The sequence below is a fragment of the Lycorma delicatula genome, chromosome 9, assembly GCF_047948215.1.
Source record: "Lycorma delicatula isolate Av1 chromosome 9, ASM4794821v1, whole genome shotgun sequence".
NCBI classification, from domain to species: Eukaryota; Metazoa; Arthropoda; class Insecta; order Hemiptera; family Fulgoridae; genus Lycorma; species Lycorma delicatula.
In genome coordinates this window covers 53,044,864-53,067,670 of record NC_134463.1, presented here as the reverse complement: position 1 = coordinate 53,067,670, position 22,807 = coordinate 53,044,864, and the positions used below count along the sequence as shown (strand labels likewise).

At 28.4% G+C, this 22,807-nt stretch overlaps 1 protein-coding gene across 7 annotated transcripts in view; it reads right to left on the bottom strand.

Annotated features, from left to right (window-relative positions):
• The window catches only part of Myo10A (unconventional myosin 10A), a 765,283-nt gene that overhangs the window by 110,280 nt on the left and 632,196 nt on the right, over window positions 1-22,807 (bottom strand). For all 7 annotated transcript variants that reach the window (XM_075375939.1, XM_075375938.1, XM_075375940.1 and 4 more), the window contains 4 exons: window positions 15,280-15,368; window positions 12,957-13,020; window positions 5,097-5,206; window positions 808-1,077 (listed from right to left, as the gene is read on the bottom strand). In XM_075375939.1, coding sequence (XP_075232054.1) covers window positions 808-1,077; window positions 5,097-5,206; window positions 12,957-13,020; window positions 15,280-15,368 — 533 coding nt within the window. The remainder of the gene's footprint in view (window positions 1-807; window positions 1,078-5,096; window positions 5,207-12,956; window positions 13,021-15,279; window positions 15,369-22,807) is intronic.

Genomic DNA, 22,807 nt, shown 5'->3' with positions numbered 1-22,807 from the left:
AATTACATATGAATACAGTCAACTCTGCCTGTACATATTGAACTCTATTTAATAATCCAAGTGTAATTTATTAACCAATAGTTCCAATTTATAGGGTTCTCTCATTCAATTAGACTGAGATACTGACAGTAAAATAAAATAGATGAAATACTGACAATCTACAGCTTACCCCATCATAAGGTTACAAGTACCTTAATTCATTGACTGCAGCACTGGTTACGCATATCCTGTATGAGCATTTATGGTGAGGCATCCTATTCTCCCCTCAATTTTCCCTTTGTGTATCATGTGTTTCTTTCATCTAACCTCCCCATTTATTTATTTACATCATAGTAAGTAATTCTAAAGATTTGTGGCATTAAAAGGATTAAATTCATACTGAACTGGATGACCAGTACGCCTGATTTAAATACAGAATTCACAAATAGATCTATCAGTGACTGACAGATAGCATTAGAAGGGGTAAAGGCTTACTAGATACAGGTGTCCTGTAATGTATCAGTGGAAACACAAATACCAGACAATGGGGTCTTACAACACATAAAATTGGCAAAAAAAAAAAAAGCAGCCAACATGTTAATGTAACAGCATATTATATCTATAGTAAATAGTAAATTCCAGAATTCTATCATTGTAACTATTTTTTTTATATCTTAAGCAGCCAAGGTATTATCTATTAGGCTATTCATAACAGTTTCATGATGGAATACTTATTAATTTACTTACATCTAAGTGAATTTAGATAATAATAATTTAAATTGCAATAAATTATAATGAAATTGTATTTAAAATGTGAAATAAACTTACTCTTTGAAATGAACTTCTAGAAATTTCCCAAAACGTGATGAATTATCATTACGAACAGTTTTGGCATTTCCAAAACTTTCAAGTAAAGGTGAAGCTTCAAGTATTTGCTCAGTTATAAGATTCGATGGCGATTTATTGACAGCTGCTAAATATTGCATTACAAGTTTGGTCGATTCTGTTTTACCTGATCCTGATTCACCGGAAATTACTACTACTTGACTACATCTAGATAATGCACTGTAGGCTGCAGAACCAATTGCAAATAAATGTCTGAAATAAAAATGCCAAAAATTGATTTAAGTAAAAATAAATTTTCATTATATTAATGGTTTAGATCATACAATGTCATTTTTTCATTTTATTTTTTGTAAACAAAACTTTGTTGTACCAGAATTTATTTTACCGCTTAAACAATAATTTACATCCAAAATTCAGGTACACATTTAACAATTTAAACTAATATATATTCTTATTAAACTAATATAAATTCTTTCAATAAGAATTTATAAAAGAGCGATATTTTTCTGTGGTATTGAACAATGATATTATATACCTCAAGCTATAGAGTTGTTTAGATGGCCTAAATGTTCTACAGAGTTATACAGCTATTCTATATAAAACTCTATAGATTTACATATAATATATTTCTGCTATTTAATAGAAAGACAACAGCAAAACAACTAAAATCTAATAAATGTTCGGATGATGTAAGGAATAAAATCAGCTGAGATAGGTATAGCATTTCTGAAAGTAAAATAATTATTTGTTACTACTAAGAACATTGCTACAACAGTTATAAAGCAGTTTATCAAGTATTTCATCCGAAATAAAAACTGGCGCTGTACAACAGCTTAAGACACTTAAAGAAGAAATGAGAAAAAGAAAAAAAATGCGGTTTTTCAGATAAATTTGAGAGCAATTGTAAATAAGAAAAACTAGATGGATTGAGTCAGAAATAAATTTCTTAAAAACCAATAAGTAGGAAGAAATCAAGCTGGATAGACTGAAGAAAATTTATAAGAAAATCAAGATCATTATATAGGAAATGAAGAAGAGAAGAGACTAACATAAATAATAACTAAAATCCTGGTGTACATAAAAAAAAGTAAGAATATTTGGTGATGTACAGGAGAAATCCATAGGATAGATTATTTTTTATAAGCAGCTATTCAGAGAAAACCTTGAGATTTCATTTCTGTAAATGCTTCTTTTAAACCACCATTAAGTTTTAAATGAATCCATACATAGTATAACTGTGGTTGTATCATGAATCTTCATTGTAAAATATCCTGATATTTACTGAGTATCAGGTTTTTCAGTCTGTCTTAGAAAATTAAAAAAATAAATAAATAAATAAAAAAATAAAAAATAAATTAATTATAAATTAGAATTGTTAGAATTATTGGCTCCACTGATGGCTGGAAAATAAGAAGTAATGGTGAAGCATAAAAATATAGAAAAAAAAGGTTTGGAAATAATGAGAAAACGAAGATTGATTTTCTTTGGGCTCTTATTTGGAATGAATGACAAAGGTTAAACAAACAGATTTTCAAGTACCTTAGGGAAAAGAAGTTAACAACAAGCTCGATCAAAGAAATAAAAAAAAAAAAATTAGAAATTAATAACATAAAAGAGAATAAATAACAGAAAAATATGTTTTTGATGGAATGTGCAAAAATTAGAAGGGTTCCAATGTAGCAAAGAGAACTGGAACAAAGTGGTCCAAGGAAAGGAAAAAATGCATAGTGAAAAGTTGAAAGAATACTGGAAGACAAGGAAACAACAAAAGAGAAGGAAATTAAATTGTCACATGGTCCTTAGGTGATCATAATGAAAGAAAAAAAAGAGAAAACCAGCACTTTCTACCACTAATAATCTCCCCTGCACAAATTATTATTTTTTTGATCAATAACTAACTATTGACTTTATTATATCTATTAAATATTATATCAATATAGATTATTATTATTATTATTATTATTATATCAATATAGATTATGGTGTATTGGTTAGTGTGCTGGCTTCTAGATTGTCTTAGGTTTGGTTTACTGGAAAGAGTTTGGAATTTTTCACTTATTGTTTTATTACTCAGCTCATCTTCCTCGTTATAATGCATGTGAAAGCTTGATTGAGGTTGTTTAGTAATTAAAAAAAGAAGAATTTTATTGAATATTGTTGTGAGTAAATACTACTTTGATATGTACAAAGGTATAGTTAGCTTACTTTTTGTCAAGCTGTCTGTGTTATTGCCTAGGGTGTTCTGGCCCCATATTATGGAGTCGGGGCTCCCCGATGATGGCATTAAGGACCCTCAGGTGTGAGAGGAACGCGAAAGGTGCAGCGGTGCGCGGAAGGCGTGCCGGCTGCAAGTAGGATAGGGGAGGGTAGCCCCATTGCGGAGGAGTGGGTTGGCCGTCCAGCAGAGGTGGTTGGCCCGCTCTGACGAGGCTTTGGGGACCCCGGCGGGAGATCCTCCGGCAGGAGGCAGATAGGGTGGGCAGAGACTGCTGCCACGACACTGCAAGGTGACTATGCTACATCCTAACGGGCGGAGGCTGGTTGCCTTGGGGTGTTTAATAACATATAAAAAAAAAAAAAAGAAAAAAAAAAGCTGTCTGTGTAAAACAAGAAAAATCATGAATTTAAATACAAAGACAATTTTTTTTTAAATCAAATATTTTTCAATTTACTAAATCAAAAGTGTTCAAACCCATAAAAAATAAGAAATATGATCTAATTTCTTCTTTGTTTTAATATTTTTTTTTAAATAAAGAAAGTCAAAGAATATAATGTAAACAATTATAAAAATGCCAAATAAACATTTTATTTCACTTGATTTATTTAACATAGTAGATAAAAGAAACGATTATGTTCAGAACACTTAACACATATTATATTCTACTTTATATGAAAGAATTGATATTTTTTCTTTATTTTCAGAATCCAAAACACTAGATATATACAAATTACAGTTAAAGTTAATAAAATATTCTTTACCAAGTTCAATCTACATAATTAAATTATTTATCAGTGAAATGAAAAAGGATATCACCAAAAAAATACAATATTAAGAAGTTAAGTATATTATAGCTTGTTTATAAACAGCTTAATTTTTATAAATAACTGAGAAGGAATAAATGCTGTATAAAAAATGTATATTATATGTGCAAATACAATAACATTTTTTTTAAATGCTTTGTTTACAAAATAAAAAAGCTGACAACATAGTTGTAGGACTTTTCTGTTTTGCAGCTTTTTTCTGATGCACAGCTTACACACACAACGTAATTTAAAATATTTATAATTTTATTTAAATATACTATTTTTCATGCAGCTGTATGTCGGTGCTACACTAGCACTCCTTGTGGTGATAGGGGGTACCATTAACACAGTATACCCACTTAGCCACTAATTAGAGCGTTTTTTTGGGTTGGGGTGGAATTATGAAAGAAAAAATTTTGCAAATATTATTATTATTATTTTTTAATTAACAAATGTGCCTAAGAAAAATAAGACCTTAATTAGATGAAATCTTGAGATGCTGAGGGTCACCTTGCTCAGGACCTCAGCCCCTTGACCTTCTAATTTGAAAATTTAATTACATCAATGCTCCCCACATACAGATGTAATCTGAACAAGTTTGGTCAAAATTAGTCCAGTAGTTCTAGAGATATAAGGTATGAAACAGCAAACACGCATGCGTGCGTGCGCATATACATACAAACATCTAGAAAATTTCCATCTGGTTTTTTTTTGGTTCCTTAGGTGTCAAAACGTCAAGATCTGGTGAAAATCGCATATGCCCAAATTGGACTGATTACAATACTTTCCCTTCTACAGCTACAGTGATGGACAGGAAAGTAAAATTATTAATTTATAAATAGTTAAATAACTGTTATTTTAATGATAAAATAAATACTGGAATATTAATAAAAAAATATTTGACCTGAGAGAAAGATTTATGAATAATTACATATGATGAGTTTTTAAAAAGTGACAGACTAATTTACAAAACCATTACTTTCATATTTGCCATGAATATGACATAAAAAATAAATTATCTCAGCCCTGAAACCAGGGGTACAGTCATTTTTATGTGAAATTCAATCTTTTTAGTCCAGCACAGAAATAGTAGTGAATATATTAACTTAAAATAAAACCAATACTTGGCTAGTATCTACAAACCAAATAAAATACAATATATCACTACAAATAAGATACTATATATCATTATATTTAAATAAATAAACTATTAATTATAATGGTAGAAAATTGGTATGTTTACTTACGGTGGAAGAGTGCCAAGAATTTGACCTTCATATCTCTTAACAACATCAAGGCCATACATATCATACATTTTATAAGGGTTTACAGCTATTAATATACTTCCTACATAAGTCTGAAAAAAGAAAAATAAAATACATTAAGCATGATTTTTGATGTTTAACAGAAACATCTTTTTATTACTTTATTAAAATGCAGTTGTGGTTTTAGAAGAAGTTGTTATTAGTTGACTGTTTTTGTGCATGATCAAAACATCTATTCTTATACTCTATAATTTTATAAGGATCAAGTAATCTTAACATACTACTTGTACTTAGTATAATTTTAATTTTTAGTGCGTTTTAATCTTCTTTCGTAATAACTTGTCAGTTGCCATCTAAATCACTGGTGATCTATGATATGAAATGTTTGTACTAGTTTTCATTGTTATAGTAAATCATTGTTTAAACATTGCTTTATTTCATCCGTTTATCAGAAACTGCATAAAAAATGGATAGCCATGGATCAACCATTTGATGATATGTCTTGGGCAAATCAATCATTGGTTAAAAAAGATGAAAGTTATCGATGATACTTCACATTTAAGTTATGTAAAAATTGTGTTTTTTTTTTAAATATCACAATTTTTTATTAAAAATGTGGAATTTTGGTTTATCCACATAAGGTGAAGATTACATTAGAATATGTGTTTGGTAGGAAAGAAACATTAAAAATTTTGAAGCAACAGACATTATCTGTGGGTGTATAGTTAACTAGTTTCAACTGTTGATTTGTTACAGAATTTTTAGGTTTATATGTATATGATATACCAAACTAAAAAAAAAAAAAAAAATTGCTAGACAATATAGATTTTGGGAATAAATAGATTTGTTTTATGTCTCTACAACTGTAGGTATTGGTTGAAAATTTCATCTATGCTTTTACTGAATTCATTCTTGTTCTTGCAATGTGGCAATGAATTTCATGCATTTATCTAGTTAAAGGCCAAGGACTGTAACCACTTCATAGGTCTTAACATTGTAAGGAAAAGAATGACTACTATTATGACTAAAAAGCAAGAAACGGTAGGGATAGTTGGGGGTATGGCTGGAGCTGTTCTATTTGGTGGGAATCTCCATCTGAGGGTTAAAAATTAATTAATAAAATTTGTAATCAAAGTTTTTTTAAATAAATTCTTATTTTAATGGTAATTTATTATAGATAAATTCTTTTTAGTCTAAATTTACTAAATATTACTGATGAGTAATTTGTGGAGTCTACCGAGTAGTCGGTACTACTCTCCCTTACTATCACTGAAGTATTGCTTGGGACTCCTGTTAATAGCCAAAAATACAGATATAAATTATGACTCATGAATCTTTTGTTACTTTTTGTACATTATCCGTTTCTTTTGGTTGCTTCAAAAGTTAAAATTAAGTAGTTAATAATTAAAAAATTATCTCTAGTGTCTCAGAGACAATAATTTAGGAAGTAAAGTGATATTTTTAAAGCATTCCTATGGATTTTATTTTGTTTTAGTTTAGGAAATAGGCAAAATGCTGGTGACAATGACGAATTGTGATGTGCCATTACCTATTAACTAACTAACTTTTTTAAAGTACATTGATAAATCTCTGACATCAAAGAAACTTACAAAGAAATCAATTCAAAGACTTAAAGTTTTAAATAAGCATGACAAATATCTTTTAACAGTAATGATTATTTGCCTTTAAGTAAATGTATTTTTTCAATAGTTCAAAATATTAAATATACTACAGCCAAACAGTTTTATTTATGTATTCTCTTGTATAAAATTAAAATAAAAAAACAGACTTCAAAAATATACAGGCGGATTAAGAACCTCCTCCTTTTATTGAACCTGGTTAAAAATAAATTCTGTCTTTGAGTTCAGCCCTGAAATAGATAAAAAATTCAATCTTTTTGTTATTGATTTTTTCTTTTTTTTAAATTGATGCTTAGTACAATCTCAAAATTATGATTAATAATTGTATGAAGCAAACAATTAATTAACAATTCTTTGACCCTAATAATGTGAAAGAAAAAATACAGTGTTTGGTTGCTATTGACCTAGTGATAGATGACACTGGTAGTCATTTTGTTAACTCTTTTTATCATTCTATGATTAAGTTAACAAAGTCTAGACTCTAAAAATGAACTTTGAGTAAAATATAGAAGATATTGGAGAAGAAACAGGATATTTTCTGTTTATAAAACAGATTGAAGGAAGAGAACACAAGTAGATAGAATGTGATATGGGATGTACTTCAAATCTTTTTTCAGTCTACTATATATGCAACGGTTAAAGTACTGGATATGAGCATCTTTGGAAATTCTTGAAGGCTCCCAGATGATATCATCATAAGTTTAACTTCAACGTAAAACAAACAAGCTTGTTTTGATCTGAACCATTATAAACACTTGTTCTTCTGTGTTCAATTTATTAAGGAGAAGGATAAAGTCACACACACACATCACATTGGTTTGTTGTCCATTATTGCCCATTACTGCATTGTACTTTATCTAGGTCGTCTCATTAAATACTCTACACACTTCAAAGGAATGTTCTACACTAGCTGTTGTTTATTTCATACAATTAATAAATTAGTCAAAATTAATGAAATTTAATAAAGAATAAATAAATAAAGATACGGTGCAATGAGTTTGTTCAAAATTATTTCTTACATTACATTCAAGAATACTAGAAATTATACTTTTAAAAGACAGATTTTAATCATAACACTGATAAATATAATCTAATTATAAAAAAAAAAAAAAAACTAATTTATTTACCTGAAGTTTTTTATACTTTAAAAATAATCTTAATTTCTATCATCTAATAAATACCTCTGCTTTAATAAGTTTTATTTGTTCATCAGCATCATATATGAATTGATACTTTTTTCTCAGAGTTACGAATTTAACAGTTTTATACATTATTAAAATTAACATTTAATTTCTTATAAATAAACCCTTTAGAATGAAATACAATACACAGTAATTGTGCATGTAATAGAAGTATAGTAAAGGGTAAAATTAAATAAAAGAAAAAAGTTTTTAAAAAATGTATGTCAGTTTTGAGAGTGAATACATGTTTATTCTAATAAAAAAATGCAACTAGAAGAAATCCTCACATATTGTGGATGTTTTTAAGTTAATTATGCCAATAAACTGCACAGAAAGTAATTAAGCTGGTACACAGTAAATTAAAAACTGATAGGCTGATGTGTCAGCTGCCTGTGCCAAAATTTTATATCCGTAACTCAATACCTATAGATGTAACGTTTTGTATCTCGCCCTTGTCATTCTTGAGTCTTTTATGGATGTTGTAACAACTCTAAATTTATGGAAATTGGTTCAGTTATTTAGAGCTGTAGAGGTACCTTAAGTCATACATACATATATAAATTTACAGAAATATCTAAAATACATAAGCCTCCTTTTCACGTTGTTACAGGATAAGAAATTTGATGAAAATTCGGCAAAATGATCTTCATTATAAAATACATTAAAAGTACGCACAACTGGATTACCTAACTGTTTTTGCTTTAACAATACAAACATTATAATAAGTTAAGTTTAATCTAGTTTTTAATTAAAAGGTATAGGTTGTTATTCTATACAAAATTACATATATATTTATATATACAATATATATAAATATATTATTTATAATAATTTATCTCTATAATTAGAATTCATTCTAAAAATCTAGATTTTGTGGCATATTTTTGTATCAATATCATTTTCTCTTTTACTTTTATTATGAATAATCTTTTTTTCAACAAAATAAAAGGAATTATTTAAATTAAAATTTTGTACAAAGAGCTATGCTAAAAAATGATTGAAATACATATATATTTAAAAACCAGAAAAATCTAAAAAGACAATTTACAGAAAATAATATTTAAAATCTTAAACTAGCTTCCAATTGATTGTTAATCAATCATCATCAATAGATATTGAGGAATTCATTTAAACACATGAAATGCACAAAGTATTATAAATGAATAATATTTCATGTACATTTTTAAATCAAATTAAAGACATAAAAATAACTGTTGAATAAAGATTATGAAGTATCATTTTACGTAGCTAAAAGTGTAAAAGTTATCTTAAAAAGTGTTTAAACAATTAAAATTTCTAACTCAGATTACCCATCATCATGACCTAATACTATCTGTTATATAGGATAATGAGAGATAAGAAATCTTTTCAACAGGTAGCATGTATTTTAAATCAATAAAGAGATATCCCCACTGATGAATATTTAAGGGATAGCATATATTTTTATGATATATAAAAATCCTTTCGGTGTTACGGTTAAAAGCTAACAATTTAATACAAAACAAAACTAATGTTTAAGATGATATTACATTATTCTATTTCTAATGTTTACATTTCAATCTGTTTAATTTGTGAACAGTAAGCAACCCCCAAGGCCCAGTGAGATAAGGATGATGCATATGACATATAAATGAGGTCTAGTTTTGTATTAACTCAAGCTGACCATTCCTGAGGTGTGTAGCTAGTTGAATCCTAACCACAAAAATACACCTGGTATCTACTGTCACATATTCAAATTATGGGAAAAGACTCAACAATAGCTGAAATGTGGAAACACAGTGGTCCCAAAACACTATCTAGACTAACTGAAATCATTGAAAACACTGAACAAATCCCATCAGATTGGACAACTGCCCTCATTGATCCACTACATAAGAAAGGAGACAAGGCAGATGGTAATAATTACAAAGGAATTTCACTCCTACCAGTTACCTACAAAATTCTGTGAAAAGCCCTACTGATCAGACCCGAGAAATAACTTGACAGATAAATTGTTGAATACCAAAATGGATTTAGGAAAGGATGATCTTGCACCGAACAAATCTTCAACTTAAAGTCAATAATTAATTACAAATTTAAAATTAAGAGCTAGAAATATGTCATCTTGTTTGTTGATTTCAAGAAAGCATATGATTCCATAGATAGAAAATCTCTTTTCAATATCCTTGCAGAATTTAGCCTTGACAGCAAAACTAGAAAATTAATTCAACTAATCGTAACACATTCTAGAGCGAAATTTTGAGGAAAAATCTTAAATCGCTTTGAGATCAAGACAGGTGTATGACAGGGTAATAGACTGTCTTCGCTTCTCTTCAATTGTGTCCTTGAAAAAGTACTCAGAGAGTGGAGAAGGAATTACAAGTACTTCTCCTTAATGATAACATAACACTTGGCTACATAAAATAGAATTTAACTATTTACTGTTTAGCATTTGAAGATGACCTAGCCATCATCTCCGACTCAGTTGAAACAGCCACCCATCAAATTAATATTCTCAAAGAACAAGCTGAAAAAGCAGGACTGCAAATCTGTTTTGAAAAGACTGGATATATGACCAATTTAAAGCAAGCCCCAAAAAAATGAGAAGAAATACGGAAAAATAAGAAAAGTTGATAAATTCAACTATTTAGTGAAGTAAGACTATTTATTATACACACATTGAAAATATTACAGACACTATCGGAAAATAAAGAATTCCATTCTATGGGCATCTACAAAGAATGGACCAAACAATCAGAAAAAAAAATTTCATACACCTCTGTAACAAAAAAACCAACAATAACTGGTTTCAAGAAACAAGGAAAGATTTAAATGAACTCTGAATAACTGATGCTGACAACAAACAACAATAACCTCTGAGTAACAAATTATAAAGAATAGCAGGTTTTCAGGAGAAAACAAAGTATCAGACTGGAACAACTTGGAGAAGAAAGAAAGAGAAACACAGAAAGATTATGATAAAAATGTGGAAGGATGAAAAACTTTCCAAAATGAATTAATTAATTGAATCTCATGGTCCAAAGAAGCCTACTTGAATAAAAAAAAAGAAAGAAAAAATTAGGTTTATTATCCCGTGCTCCTATGAATTTGCTCAAATATATAACCAAATTTGTACCAACATAATGGAATCATATCTAATCAATGCAATAATGTAACTTGAGTCCAGAAACCAATAAAAAAAAAAAAATATGATCCCACGCCTTTGTGGTGGATTGAATAAGACCAAAAACTATCAGAAAGTATCTTAGCTACCTAAGGGACAATCCCTTCCTGCCCCTTGACCAAGATTTTAACCAAAATTAAATGACATCAGTGATTTAAATACAGAAATCATTGTGCCAGATTAATCCATATTGTCAGTGATGTCAAGCGAAAAATAGGTCAACATACAAACATATGTATTTTTATACTTCATGTTATATATATTATTATGTAGTCATATACATGGGAAAGTAAAAATTTGCGAAAATACAAAAAAATAATTCATAAAATGAATAATTAAAATACAAATAAAAACACGAAAAATATGAATAATTAAATGAATAAATAATTTAATTTTAGTACTTGAAAATTATTATTAATGTCTAATAAAATATGATAGAAATTTAGATGTTGAGAGAAAATGATCGGTTACATTTGAAATAAACTGATGGATTCATTTTATAATTAATTACATGTAATAACAGTACTGTCAATTTTGGGTTGGTCAGTCAATATGTATCAAACATGGTAAACATGAGTAGAATTTGATGAAATCGACTATATCAAAGAGGATGCAAATAAATCACTAGGATGTTTTGAGTGTGATTTATGTACAATTTTATGAAACTTGTAGACAATTGCACACAATTTATAAAGCATCCAAATCGGAACAAGTATTGAGAACAAAATGGGAATAAATATCAATAGATAGAATATTATGTTTTATCTACTACCTAAAAGAAGTTTCAGTATTCTTAATTTAACAGAAATAATGCTCTATCCTTCTTTAAGGGTACTGGATTAAGGGTGCAAGTTTAATATACAATTACAGGGAGCTCTACAAAGAATACAATATGAAATATTAATCCATAAACAAGAAGCAGTAATTCTACTTTTGGAAATAAGAAAAATTAAATTTAAAGATTATTACATAAATTTAACATTAGATTCGTACTTTGCACGATAAAAAAATGAATATTATAGAAGAAAATTAATAAAAGAATTTTAAAAATTTAGTTTACTAACAATTTAAACAATATTATATTAGCTGTATATATATATATATATGCAATGTGACAGTGAATTTGATGTATGTAGATTTAAAATAACTAACAGGAAACTTGATTTTAGATAATATGCACCTCTGATACCAATTGCTCTTTGATCAAACCGTAGATAAGAAAGTAAAGATCTCAGGCAACCTCATAAGAAAGCTGAATCTAAAAAGAAACTGTTTTACTTAGTCATTGTCTCTTCAGAATTGTGGTCTAAACCGATACGGAATTCAATTTATTACCCAAGCTACCTATCCACAGACAAAAATATAAAGACCCACTGTGGATCGGTTATCCAATCCACAAAAGGGATAAGAGTCCGTCAAGTTATCAAGTATTTTACTGTTTTCCCCATGCCTAAATTTTATGAGATATTGGTGATAATCTATTCAAAGTTATAAAAGAAGAAATTGGGAATAATAGCTTATCAAATGGGATTTGGATAAATTTATAAAACATTTATATTTTTATTTTTATATTCATACATTTAAAGTTTCTCAGTTAATGGGGGTGAATTTTGTCAGTTTTTATTATTGCACACTCACCAGGGGTTGTCAAGTTTCTTTCCCAAAAAATAAATTCTAAAAATTATTATTTCATCTTTCTTTTTTAATGTATAATAGTGTAAAGAAATAAGGAACAACTAAACAAAATATGCTAATTAGGGTGTAAAATTATATTAAATGAAACTGTAAAAACTAACTGAAATTAAAGAGTACCGTAGTTTGAATAAAATAATTTACATATATAAATATTTGAACTTACATATATAAACTCCTTATCATATCTTATTTTGAGATTCCATAATAGTGATGCTTCATTGAGGTCCCTTTAAACAGAATAAAAATAACAATTCTAAAACATTAAAGATAAAAAGAATTTATAAATTAAAACAAGGAAATTAATTTAAAAAAATTATCTAATAAATAAATTTATTTTTATGTTGTTATTTTTTACAGAGTAAAGGCCATATTATAATAAACAAATTTCATAATCATAGATTGATACATTGTATACTGAAAGGAGAAGTGAGAAAATACACCCCTCATTGAAAGGGGGACTTCTATTATCCCTTTCCATTTCTATGAGCTACTGTCTGGAATATCTTCAGCATTCTTTATATCATATAATACTCCTTCTACTTGTTTATACTCCATTATTCCAATTAACAAAAAAACTTATTGTAGAGCCAAATCCTTTGTAATATATAATAACAATAATCCTATTTAATGATATATATATATATATATATATATATATATATATATATATATATATATATATATATATATATAATGTATTTTGTTACAGAGAGTGGTAAAAGAAGCTATGAAATTAACATACAAAAGTAAATATTTAATCTATATACAAAAAAAGAGCTGCATTAAACAGTTATTGAAATAAGTTTGTAAACAAGATTATTCTCAAACCATTAAAAAAAGCTTTTTTTTTTTAAATTCAATACTAATTAACCATTTCAATTTTTAAGCAGTCATGAATAGGCACTAAAAAATATCACATCCAAAAATAAATAAATTAAAAAATAATAATTTTTTTTGTGTTAAATGATGAATAAAGAATACTTACAAAACACAAAAAAAAATTAACTGTTTCTAATTGTGTTCTTAGAGTAAGAGTAAAAAAAAATAAATTTAGCAGTTGCTCCTTCCTCAAAACAATCTATTTTTTGGTACAAGACCACATACCTGCAAGTCTCCACTGAGGCATCTCTAAAATTTTAACATATCATTTGAAAGTGTTAAAAAAATGTCTTTGGACATTGATAATCCTAACAAAGTGGCAGTCATTTAATTTAATTTTTTATAACTAGTTTCAAAAGTGGCTTACAGTACATTCCAAATAGTGATCTCATATTAAAAAATATATTGTTATGAGGTAGGAGGATTTGCTATATTTTACTTTTTTTTCTTTTAGCGTTTCATAGTTGTCGATTATTTAAGAGATAGTGTAGGCTGCTTTTTAAACTAGCTATGAAGAATATTAATAGTCTGGTTAGGATTGTCCAAGTCTGAAACATCAATTTCTATTTTTCAGGACCCTTTAAAATGACGTATTGGAATCCTATCCTTCCATATAAAAAGTCTTGTGCTGCTTCCTAAGGGAGATTGAGGTGAGGTGGTCTCATAGGAGGATTGTTTCAAGGTTCCTACTTCGAAATAGTACTGCATTTGTTAAATTTAGTTTTTCTGTTAACATTTAAAAAATAATTTAAGGCTTCCCGTACTTTATTAACACTTTATATATACAATTAATTCCTGCATTATTTACTGATGTTTGTTTAAAGATTGAAATAGCCATCTAGTTTTAAATTTCAAATATTTCTTGTTATCCAAATACTCGTATATAATATATATGAATTACTTGTGCAAAAACAATTGGAAAACTACTGGGAAATGTAGCAAAATGTTAGGAAAGTTACTCGACTAACAATCACCACAAATTTTAAATTCTGTTCAGATGTTTGTTCATCTACAAACATCTGAACATTTGGATATCTCTGATTTGATAGCTGGATTGGTTTCTTCTTCAATACCGTACCCATTATTACTATGCCAAATAAAATATACAATCACAATCAACTCATCTGAAATACTTATTGAAACTTCCAACAAACTATTGTTTACAAAGTAAATGTATATAATATTTTGTTATTATTTCACAATAGTTTGTTACAGAAAACTAAATTTAAAAGAATGGATTTATTTTAATTTAGTTTTAATTAAAACTATATAGCAAACATTACTTTTATTTCATATTTTAAAAATCAAAATTATTGGCTTTGCTGTATTTTATGTAACTTTGAAAACTGTGGGGTTTAAATAAATTTAACAGTACAATAAAATTCCTGAATATTTCCTGATTTTTTTTTTACTAAATTTCTGAATTTTTATGTAGTTCTACAATATTCTTACATGGAAAGATGATAATAAATATCAAGAAAAATTGATAAAGGCATAAAAATGTAAAAATAAAGATGAAAGGATAAAGTAGAAAGCAAAAGAAATACACAGAAATATATTTCATTAAACAAGTCAAGTAAGTGTAACAATAAAGATAAGCTACTTACGAGAGTTGTATCATATCTTCTATCCCATTTTGGCCTAAATCTTGCCTTCTTCTTACTCCATTTGTCGATGTTAGAGAAAATACTTGAGGCTGTAACAAAGAAAATTTCAAATTAATATATATTATTATTATTTTCAACTCTATTTTTTTAATTTAATTTTAATACGAAGAACATATGCAATATATAATATAATCTGAGTAACACAATAATTCGTAGATAATGCAGACCAATAATAATCAAAAAAGATAAGTAATTTCATATATATGAAAAAATGAATAACACAAAAAATATAATAAAATGGAATCAATAAAGAAAAAAAATACAAAGCTATGTCTTTCAGTCATTATCATAGTGTTTTGTCATTAGGGCAGGTTCTATCATAACTGCTGCTTTCCACCTTGTTCTATTTTTTGCTAACCTCTTTGTTTTCGCATATTTTCCTTTTCCATAATCCCATCCATCAATATAAATCTCTTCCTTCCTCTTCCTTTTCTTCAGAATGGAACAGAATGCAAGAATGGCAGGAGTTTTATTATTTCTCCCTACAGATTGAAGAGCCTGGACAATGCCCCTTGCTACTGTATCTTTCTATTATCGGGTGGGTTATTGGGTGTTATTTAGCAGTGGTTATTAATTTTAAGTTTTATGTATGGACGGATTTGGTGATTTGCGTTCCTATCCGTACAGACCAGGATGAAAATTATTAATTACTGGGTCTGGCCGAGGGAGACTAAGCTTTGAGCCTTGTACTCCTGGCGTGATTCCCCTTCAGTCCGTTTGCTGAAGTCCTTTCAATGCTAATGCCTTTTGGGCTAGCAGGAATGCACCTACCGAGGCCCTAGTTATTTGGAGGAAGCAATGCGTCCCCTTCTCCTCTTTCCTTCCATTCATCAAGACTTCTATCGCATCCTCTAATAAACACCTTCTTGTCATGCAACATTCTAGCCAGTTCCTTTTCCTAAATCCAGTTAAATTTAGTATTTTCATGTTCTCTTCGAGTCTCCTTAATACTTCTTGCATTTAAGATAAAGATATTTAAAGAACAAAGTTTAATGAAGTTGAACAATTTTTTTTTAATATTTATAATAATTCCTATTAAAAATTTTATGACAGAATACATCTTTAGGTTGTAATTGGAAAAAAATTAATTTTTATCATGAAAGAGATAGAGCCAAATAAATATATTCAAAATACCACTGACCAGGCATTAAATTGGTACTTCAGTTTGGTGATTCAAACAAAAGTGAAGCAAGTCAAATTCTTTCGAGAAGAAAACTAGATTATAAAATTTAATAATTTTATTGGAATTATGGTAGGAAATAGTTAATGCATATTAGTTTTCAAAAAATCATGGCTATTTATGAACAACCAGGAGATGTCATTTCAGTCACTTTTCTTCAACTATACTTCAATGGATGGTGGGGATGAAAAATGAAAATATTATTTGATTTTTATACACTTTCAGTAATAATTGAATTCAATTTCTTGTAGAGAGAAATGGTAGATAATCTACCAATGGTAGAGAAACAGTTGCTCATACAGATTTTACTGTGATAGTTAACCCTAAATACTCTTCGCACCAGGAAATAGAGATGCTTTTTTTCTTCATCTCGTTTCAATGAGCCAACGTCTAACACTGGAAACTATAATTTTGATGGATATATTTAAAAACAGTTAATATAATTTTATAGATAAACAGCTATTCCTTTTTAATTATATTCAATTAAGATCAATAATTGTTTGATAATAAAGTGATTATCTTTTGATTAAGGGTAATACAAAATTAAAAGAAATTAATCCATTAGTTTAGTTTCTCAAGGATATTCCTTGAAATGATATAAAGAATATAATATGGAAGAATTAAGGAAGAGCAGAAGTTATATCACTAAACCTTGGTGGCATTCTTTTACTCCTGGCATTCACAATTTCCAATCTGTCTTTCAGTGGCTACTTGTTAAAATCGTTATAGACTACTAACTGTCTGTGAAACCATTTTCCTAGTAGAGTAAAGCATCATGATTTTCTCAATACATAAAATACTTAATCTTATTGGTTTTTTTATAAACTTATTTTTTTATATTTTTCATTCAAATAATTTTTTTAAGTACCTCCTTGATTTGGTGTTCTTGTAACGGTATTTATAAAAAAACTAATTAAATGGTGTTAAATCACTAATTCACAAAGATTTTTTTGGAGCTAAATCTTTCACAATTAATTACCATCAATTTCTTTCTAGAATTGATTTTAATTTTTACTTTATTAACTCAACTACAGCACAAAATGAGCAAGGTCTATTATTAACAAAACTGTTAGTAAAAAAGTAAAGATAAAATTTAAATTCAATTAAAAATTTTGATCAAAATAATACCATAATCATATCTGAATTAAAAATAATAATTTACACACGGATCTGTATGGGTGAACTGAAAATACTTTGACCTAAATAAAGTATTAAAAAGCCGGAAGTCTTATATGCCATAATCATTACCTTTCGTTGTTTGGTTGTACAGATCATAAGATGACATGATGTTAGATCAATGTAGGTACATGGACTAGCTGGTAATTGGCAATTTGAACGATAATAACAGGTTATCAACAACATATTACAACGACTTGTCAACTTCACCGACGTTGTAGTAGCAGCAGCAGCAGTAGTAGTAGTAGAAGTAGCAATAATAATAATAATAATAATAATAATAATAATAATAATAATAATAATAATAATGTCGAAAACAATCTGGCTTACATTTGGCTATTAATTAAAAAAAAAAAATTAATTAAATTTTATTTTAAATGTAATTAGTATAGAATAAAAATTATAAGAATAACATTTTTTTACTTTATATGTATCGAATTTATTTATTTATTTTTTTATATTTCGATCCTGTAATAGATTTGAATTACTTAATCTCGTAACAAATTAATAAAAATAAAATATAAAAAATTAAATGAACCAAAGGTAATTAAAATCTAATTACATTATGTAATAAAATTACAGATCTATGTTTTGATAATTCAATCTTTCTGTTTATATTTGTGTATCTTATTTTATAAAATATATATTTATAAATTAAAAATCATGAAAGTAATTTGGTTAATATTTTCTAAGGAGAATTAAAAAATGAATCATACTACTTAAATAAGAGGGAATCTCTTCTCCCAAAGACCTCTCTGGAAATAATTAAAATGATTAATTACTTTTTACTTTCCTAAATTTTAATTAAAAAACTACAATCCTTCTAATTTTTTCCAGATAATTATTTGGGGAGGAAATTCCATTCTTGTTCTAGCTTAGTTAAACACACAACGAAAGAAAGAACCCAACAAACACACACACGCGCGCGCATAACATTAAAGCAAAATCAAATTAAAACACACTTTTCTCGTTTACATTTAAAATTTAAAAGATATAATAAGAGAATTTTTAATAATATTAATAACTAAAGTATAAGTGTATTCTAAATTAACGTTACGAATCTGTGACTCTTCAAATTGACTCATGATATGAATTTACAAGAATAAAAAATTTACCGACTGATATTTTAGAAAGCAAAAATTTATTTCATGCGGAAAAGAAATTCCACATTTTTATTCTATTTTTATTTCCATTTTCCATTTTTATTTCATGTGAAATCAATTTATGTGGAAAAGAAATTAAAATAAAAATATTATTAAATTTTTTTTATTTATTTATAATCAGATTTATTAACTACTTTCTTTGTAAAATTTCACAATTTTATAAAATTATAATTTTGCTCAGCTGAAGCAGTATATTGGACTGGCAAGAAAGTAATTTCGGTGAAATAAAATTCAATTTTTTTTTGACGTAAAATGTCTTTAAAATCACGCCGAAACATACGGTACCAGAACAGAAATTTGAAGCGTAACGAAAAGGTCTACATCGTCCTGCCTTAATAACTCCCTAACTATTAGTCTCAGAGACGTAAATGCGGTGTCAATTTATAACTTACATGGTCAAATCGCCGATATGACTTTGAGTTTGCGTCAGTGGAAAGCGGGTTGGCGGGGAGGGGGAACAGCGCCGATCGGCCAAAACTGGCGCTCTCGCTCACTTCCATTCAGTTTAGCTTACGTGATAGCGCGGTGATTGTGTTTGTGTTTAGAGTTTGCCGAAACAAATCGATGTAAGTTATAATAAGTTATAAGTATTTTGGACAACATTTATGTGTAAAAAATTAAAGTAAACATGTAAAAAAGAATAAAAATTCAATATATCAGCCTCAGTTCGCACAAAAGCCAACCGGAAATATACATTTCGCATATCATTGGAAAGGGGAGATTATGGGCTACGCACAGGTACCCCAATGTCCGGTGCCGAGCGAGCGAGACTGTTTCGGGAGCATCGCAAAGCTGGCACGGCGCGCTCAGTGAACGAAGCCGAAGGCGCTAGTACCTCTACCACTGCTTATGCCTTATGTCTCTTCTCATATCACAGACCAATGTTGAACATAATTGTGTCGAATATTAGTTGAAATAAATATCATGTACTACTTTTTTTACCTCTCCTGTTCCCCTGGGTCGGATCGGCATTCAAGCAACACTCAACCCAGGGGGGCGGATCCTTTAAAATCACTAAGGCGACATAACCGGGCCCGGCTATGCCGTTGCCGGGCCCCGCCACAGTAACCGGGACACGGTCTTGCCTCTTTCCTGCCTCAAGCCATCAGGGAGGGAAACCAAGTCCGGCTATGCCGTTCCCAGATCCACCCTAGCCGGGTCTCGGTCTATCTCTTCCTATTTTTTTTATAATTGCTGTTCCCTGCTCCTATCACGAAACTCTATTTCTTTCCTCTGAAGAATTTCTGTGGCGAAACCGTCTATAGCATTACATTCTAAACCCCTTGTATCCCACATAACTTACAGTGTTTTCTGGCGTTATCCATTGAAGGCCTGCCCTCTCTTTAAATCTGATCCATCTGCAACATTCATAAAATGTATGAAAAGGTGAATCTATACATTTTATGAATGTGACAGATGGATTTGAATGTGATAGATCATGTACTACTTAAATATCTGTATTATGTTAAAATTAAATTTAGTACCCAGTCAATGTCTCGTTTTTATTTCAATCCAATTTACTAAAAGTGACTCGCTGACATACAGACCGACCAATTTATCTATAGAGTTGGCCAAATGAAGGAACTAAAATGTTTCTTTGGAGACTTTTAGTTTTATTAAAAAAAAAAAATACGATGGTGGCTCTCCCATTTAAGTCTACATATAAGTTGGTCGGTCTGTAGCTTTGAGGAACTTCATCCAACGTCTGTACTGTTTCACGTTAAACCAACGGCCGTGCGCCCCGACACAATCCCACCCGATTTTTTTTATATGTAGAATGTTTTTCCATCAGTTATATATTTTCCAATTTGTCCAATAATGTTTTTCCATATTTCTGGAAACTTCATGATTCCGCAATCATAGTACTTTTCAGTAAAAAACTGAACCAAGAGTGATTTTAGGTCATGATCATTAGTGAAAGTTTTATCATTCAAACAGTTTTACATACTTTGAAATAAATTGTAATTGATGGTGAAAGATCAAGGCCATACGGGGGATGTAATATCATTTTCTGATCAAGCTCCAATAATTTTTCACGAGTTAACAAAAAAGTGTAGTGTAATAGCACGATTATTTTGCGATTTGTTAATTCTGGCCGTTTTTTTTTTTGGCTAATTCTTCCAGTTTCCTTAGTTACAGTTAACATCTGAATTGATCGTTCGGTTCTTTGGAAGCAGCTCAAAACACACTACACCTTTGTGATCCCACCAAATTGACATCATAATCTTTTTTTTATGCAATTCAGCTTTCGACTTGGTTTGTACTAAATCATCACGTTTCGACCGTCATGGTTTTCAAATATCATTGTAGACAATCCATTTTTCATCACCAGTGATGATTCATTTAAAAAAAAAGGGTCGATTTCATTGTATTAGAATTAATCATTTTTGTGTGATTAAATGCCATGCCTGACCGGGATTCGAACCCAACCTCCGGATGAAAGGCAGATGCGCTACTACTTTGCCACGGAGACTGAAGCAACAATGTAGAATGTTAATTTTTTTTGTTGTTTTAACACATTTAACACAAACTATTTTCTCGTTGACGTTTTACAGGAAAATTAAAAAAAAAAATAAATAAAAAAAATATTCTGAAAGTAATTTGATCATATTAAAAAAAAATCGAAGTGTTTTTCTAATAATTTATTAATTAAAAAAGATTCTCTAAATATTTTAATAACTAATTTGAATTAATGCAAAAACAAAATGCACAACTCACTGATAAAATTACAGTTTTATAAAATAAAAAATAAAAAACATTATTATGAGGTTAAACTGAATAAAGTTAAATGATGGTCTGGATTAGTGTTTTATACTAAATGAAAAAGTTGAAGCTCATAAAAGAAGAAGAAGAAGAAGTAAAAGGCTTCTTATAAACTACTCTTTCAACAAAAAGTTTTAAAGATTAAACAGACAAGTTTAACAGAAATTTTAATTACCTGTAGGCTTTATATATTTGTAAATAAAGATTTCGCTATTATGACCTCAGTAATTTGTTTATTACAAAAAAAATGAAATTTAAAATTAAGTAACGAAAATTAAAATATGACCAACCTATTTATTATTTAGGATTTAAAGATTATTAAAAAATTATAACAAATTAAAAAAAAAGAATATATAATTAAAAAAAGAATATATAGACAACAATTTAAAAATAAATTAACTTCAAATAATTCCAATCCATCAGTTTTGTAAGATTTTTTAATTCCTAAAGATTTGTTATAAATATTTAAAAAAATCTTTAACAGGAGAAAATTAATAAAGAAATAAATTATGTATGTAATAAATAAAAAAATCTGATGTGGACACTACATGACTTACTTGTACCCCTACTAAATTACATATATACATTTTTTTAAAATGAAAAGTACATAAAATTTTATTATATTAACAAATATATTTTTTAATATTTTTCTTATTGTTATTATTTATTGTAAAAATTTCTTTACAATAAATTAATTTATTAATTATTAATAAATCTATATATTTAAGTTAAAAAAAGTAAAAAAAAGAAAAGGAGATGAATTCTGATTCGAATTGATTTCCTTGTAAGATCAAAATAAATTAATTAAAATTTTATTTGTCTATAACTCTGGAACCAATGAAAATAAGTACCAAGGCAAAAAGCTCTCAATAAGAGCTTATTGCAGCTAAGAAAAACTCCAAATCCAATTTTTTTTGGATTATGGTTTTTTTTTGGACACTTTTGGTTCAGTCGATTACAAAAGGGGAGTTGCACAACTAGATTTTACAAATGTCCTTAATCCAATATCTAAAAGTGTTACGGCTAATTCTTTTTGAGTTATGCGAGGTAAGTGCATACGTACCTACAGACGTAACGCCGAAACTAGTCAGGGATGGTTAAAATGAATATTTCCGCTGAAATCTGAAAACCGAAATTTTTCGCGATCACAATACTTCCTTTACTTCGTACAAGTAATAAAAATCAT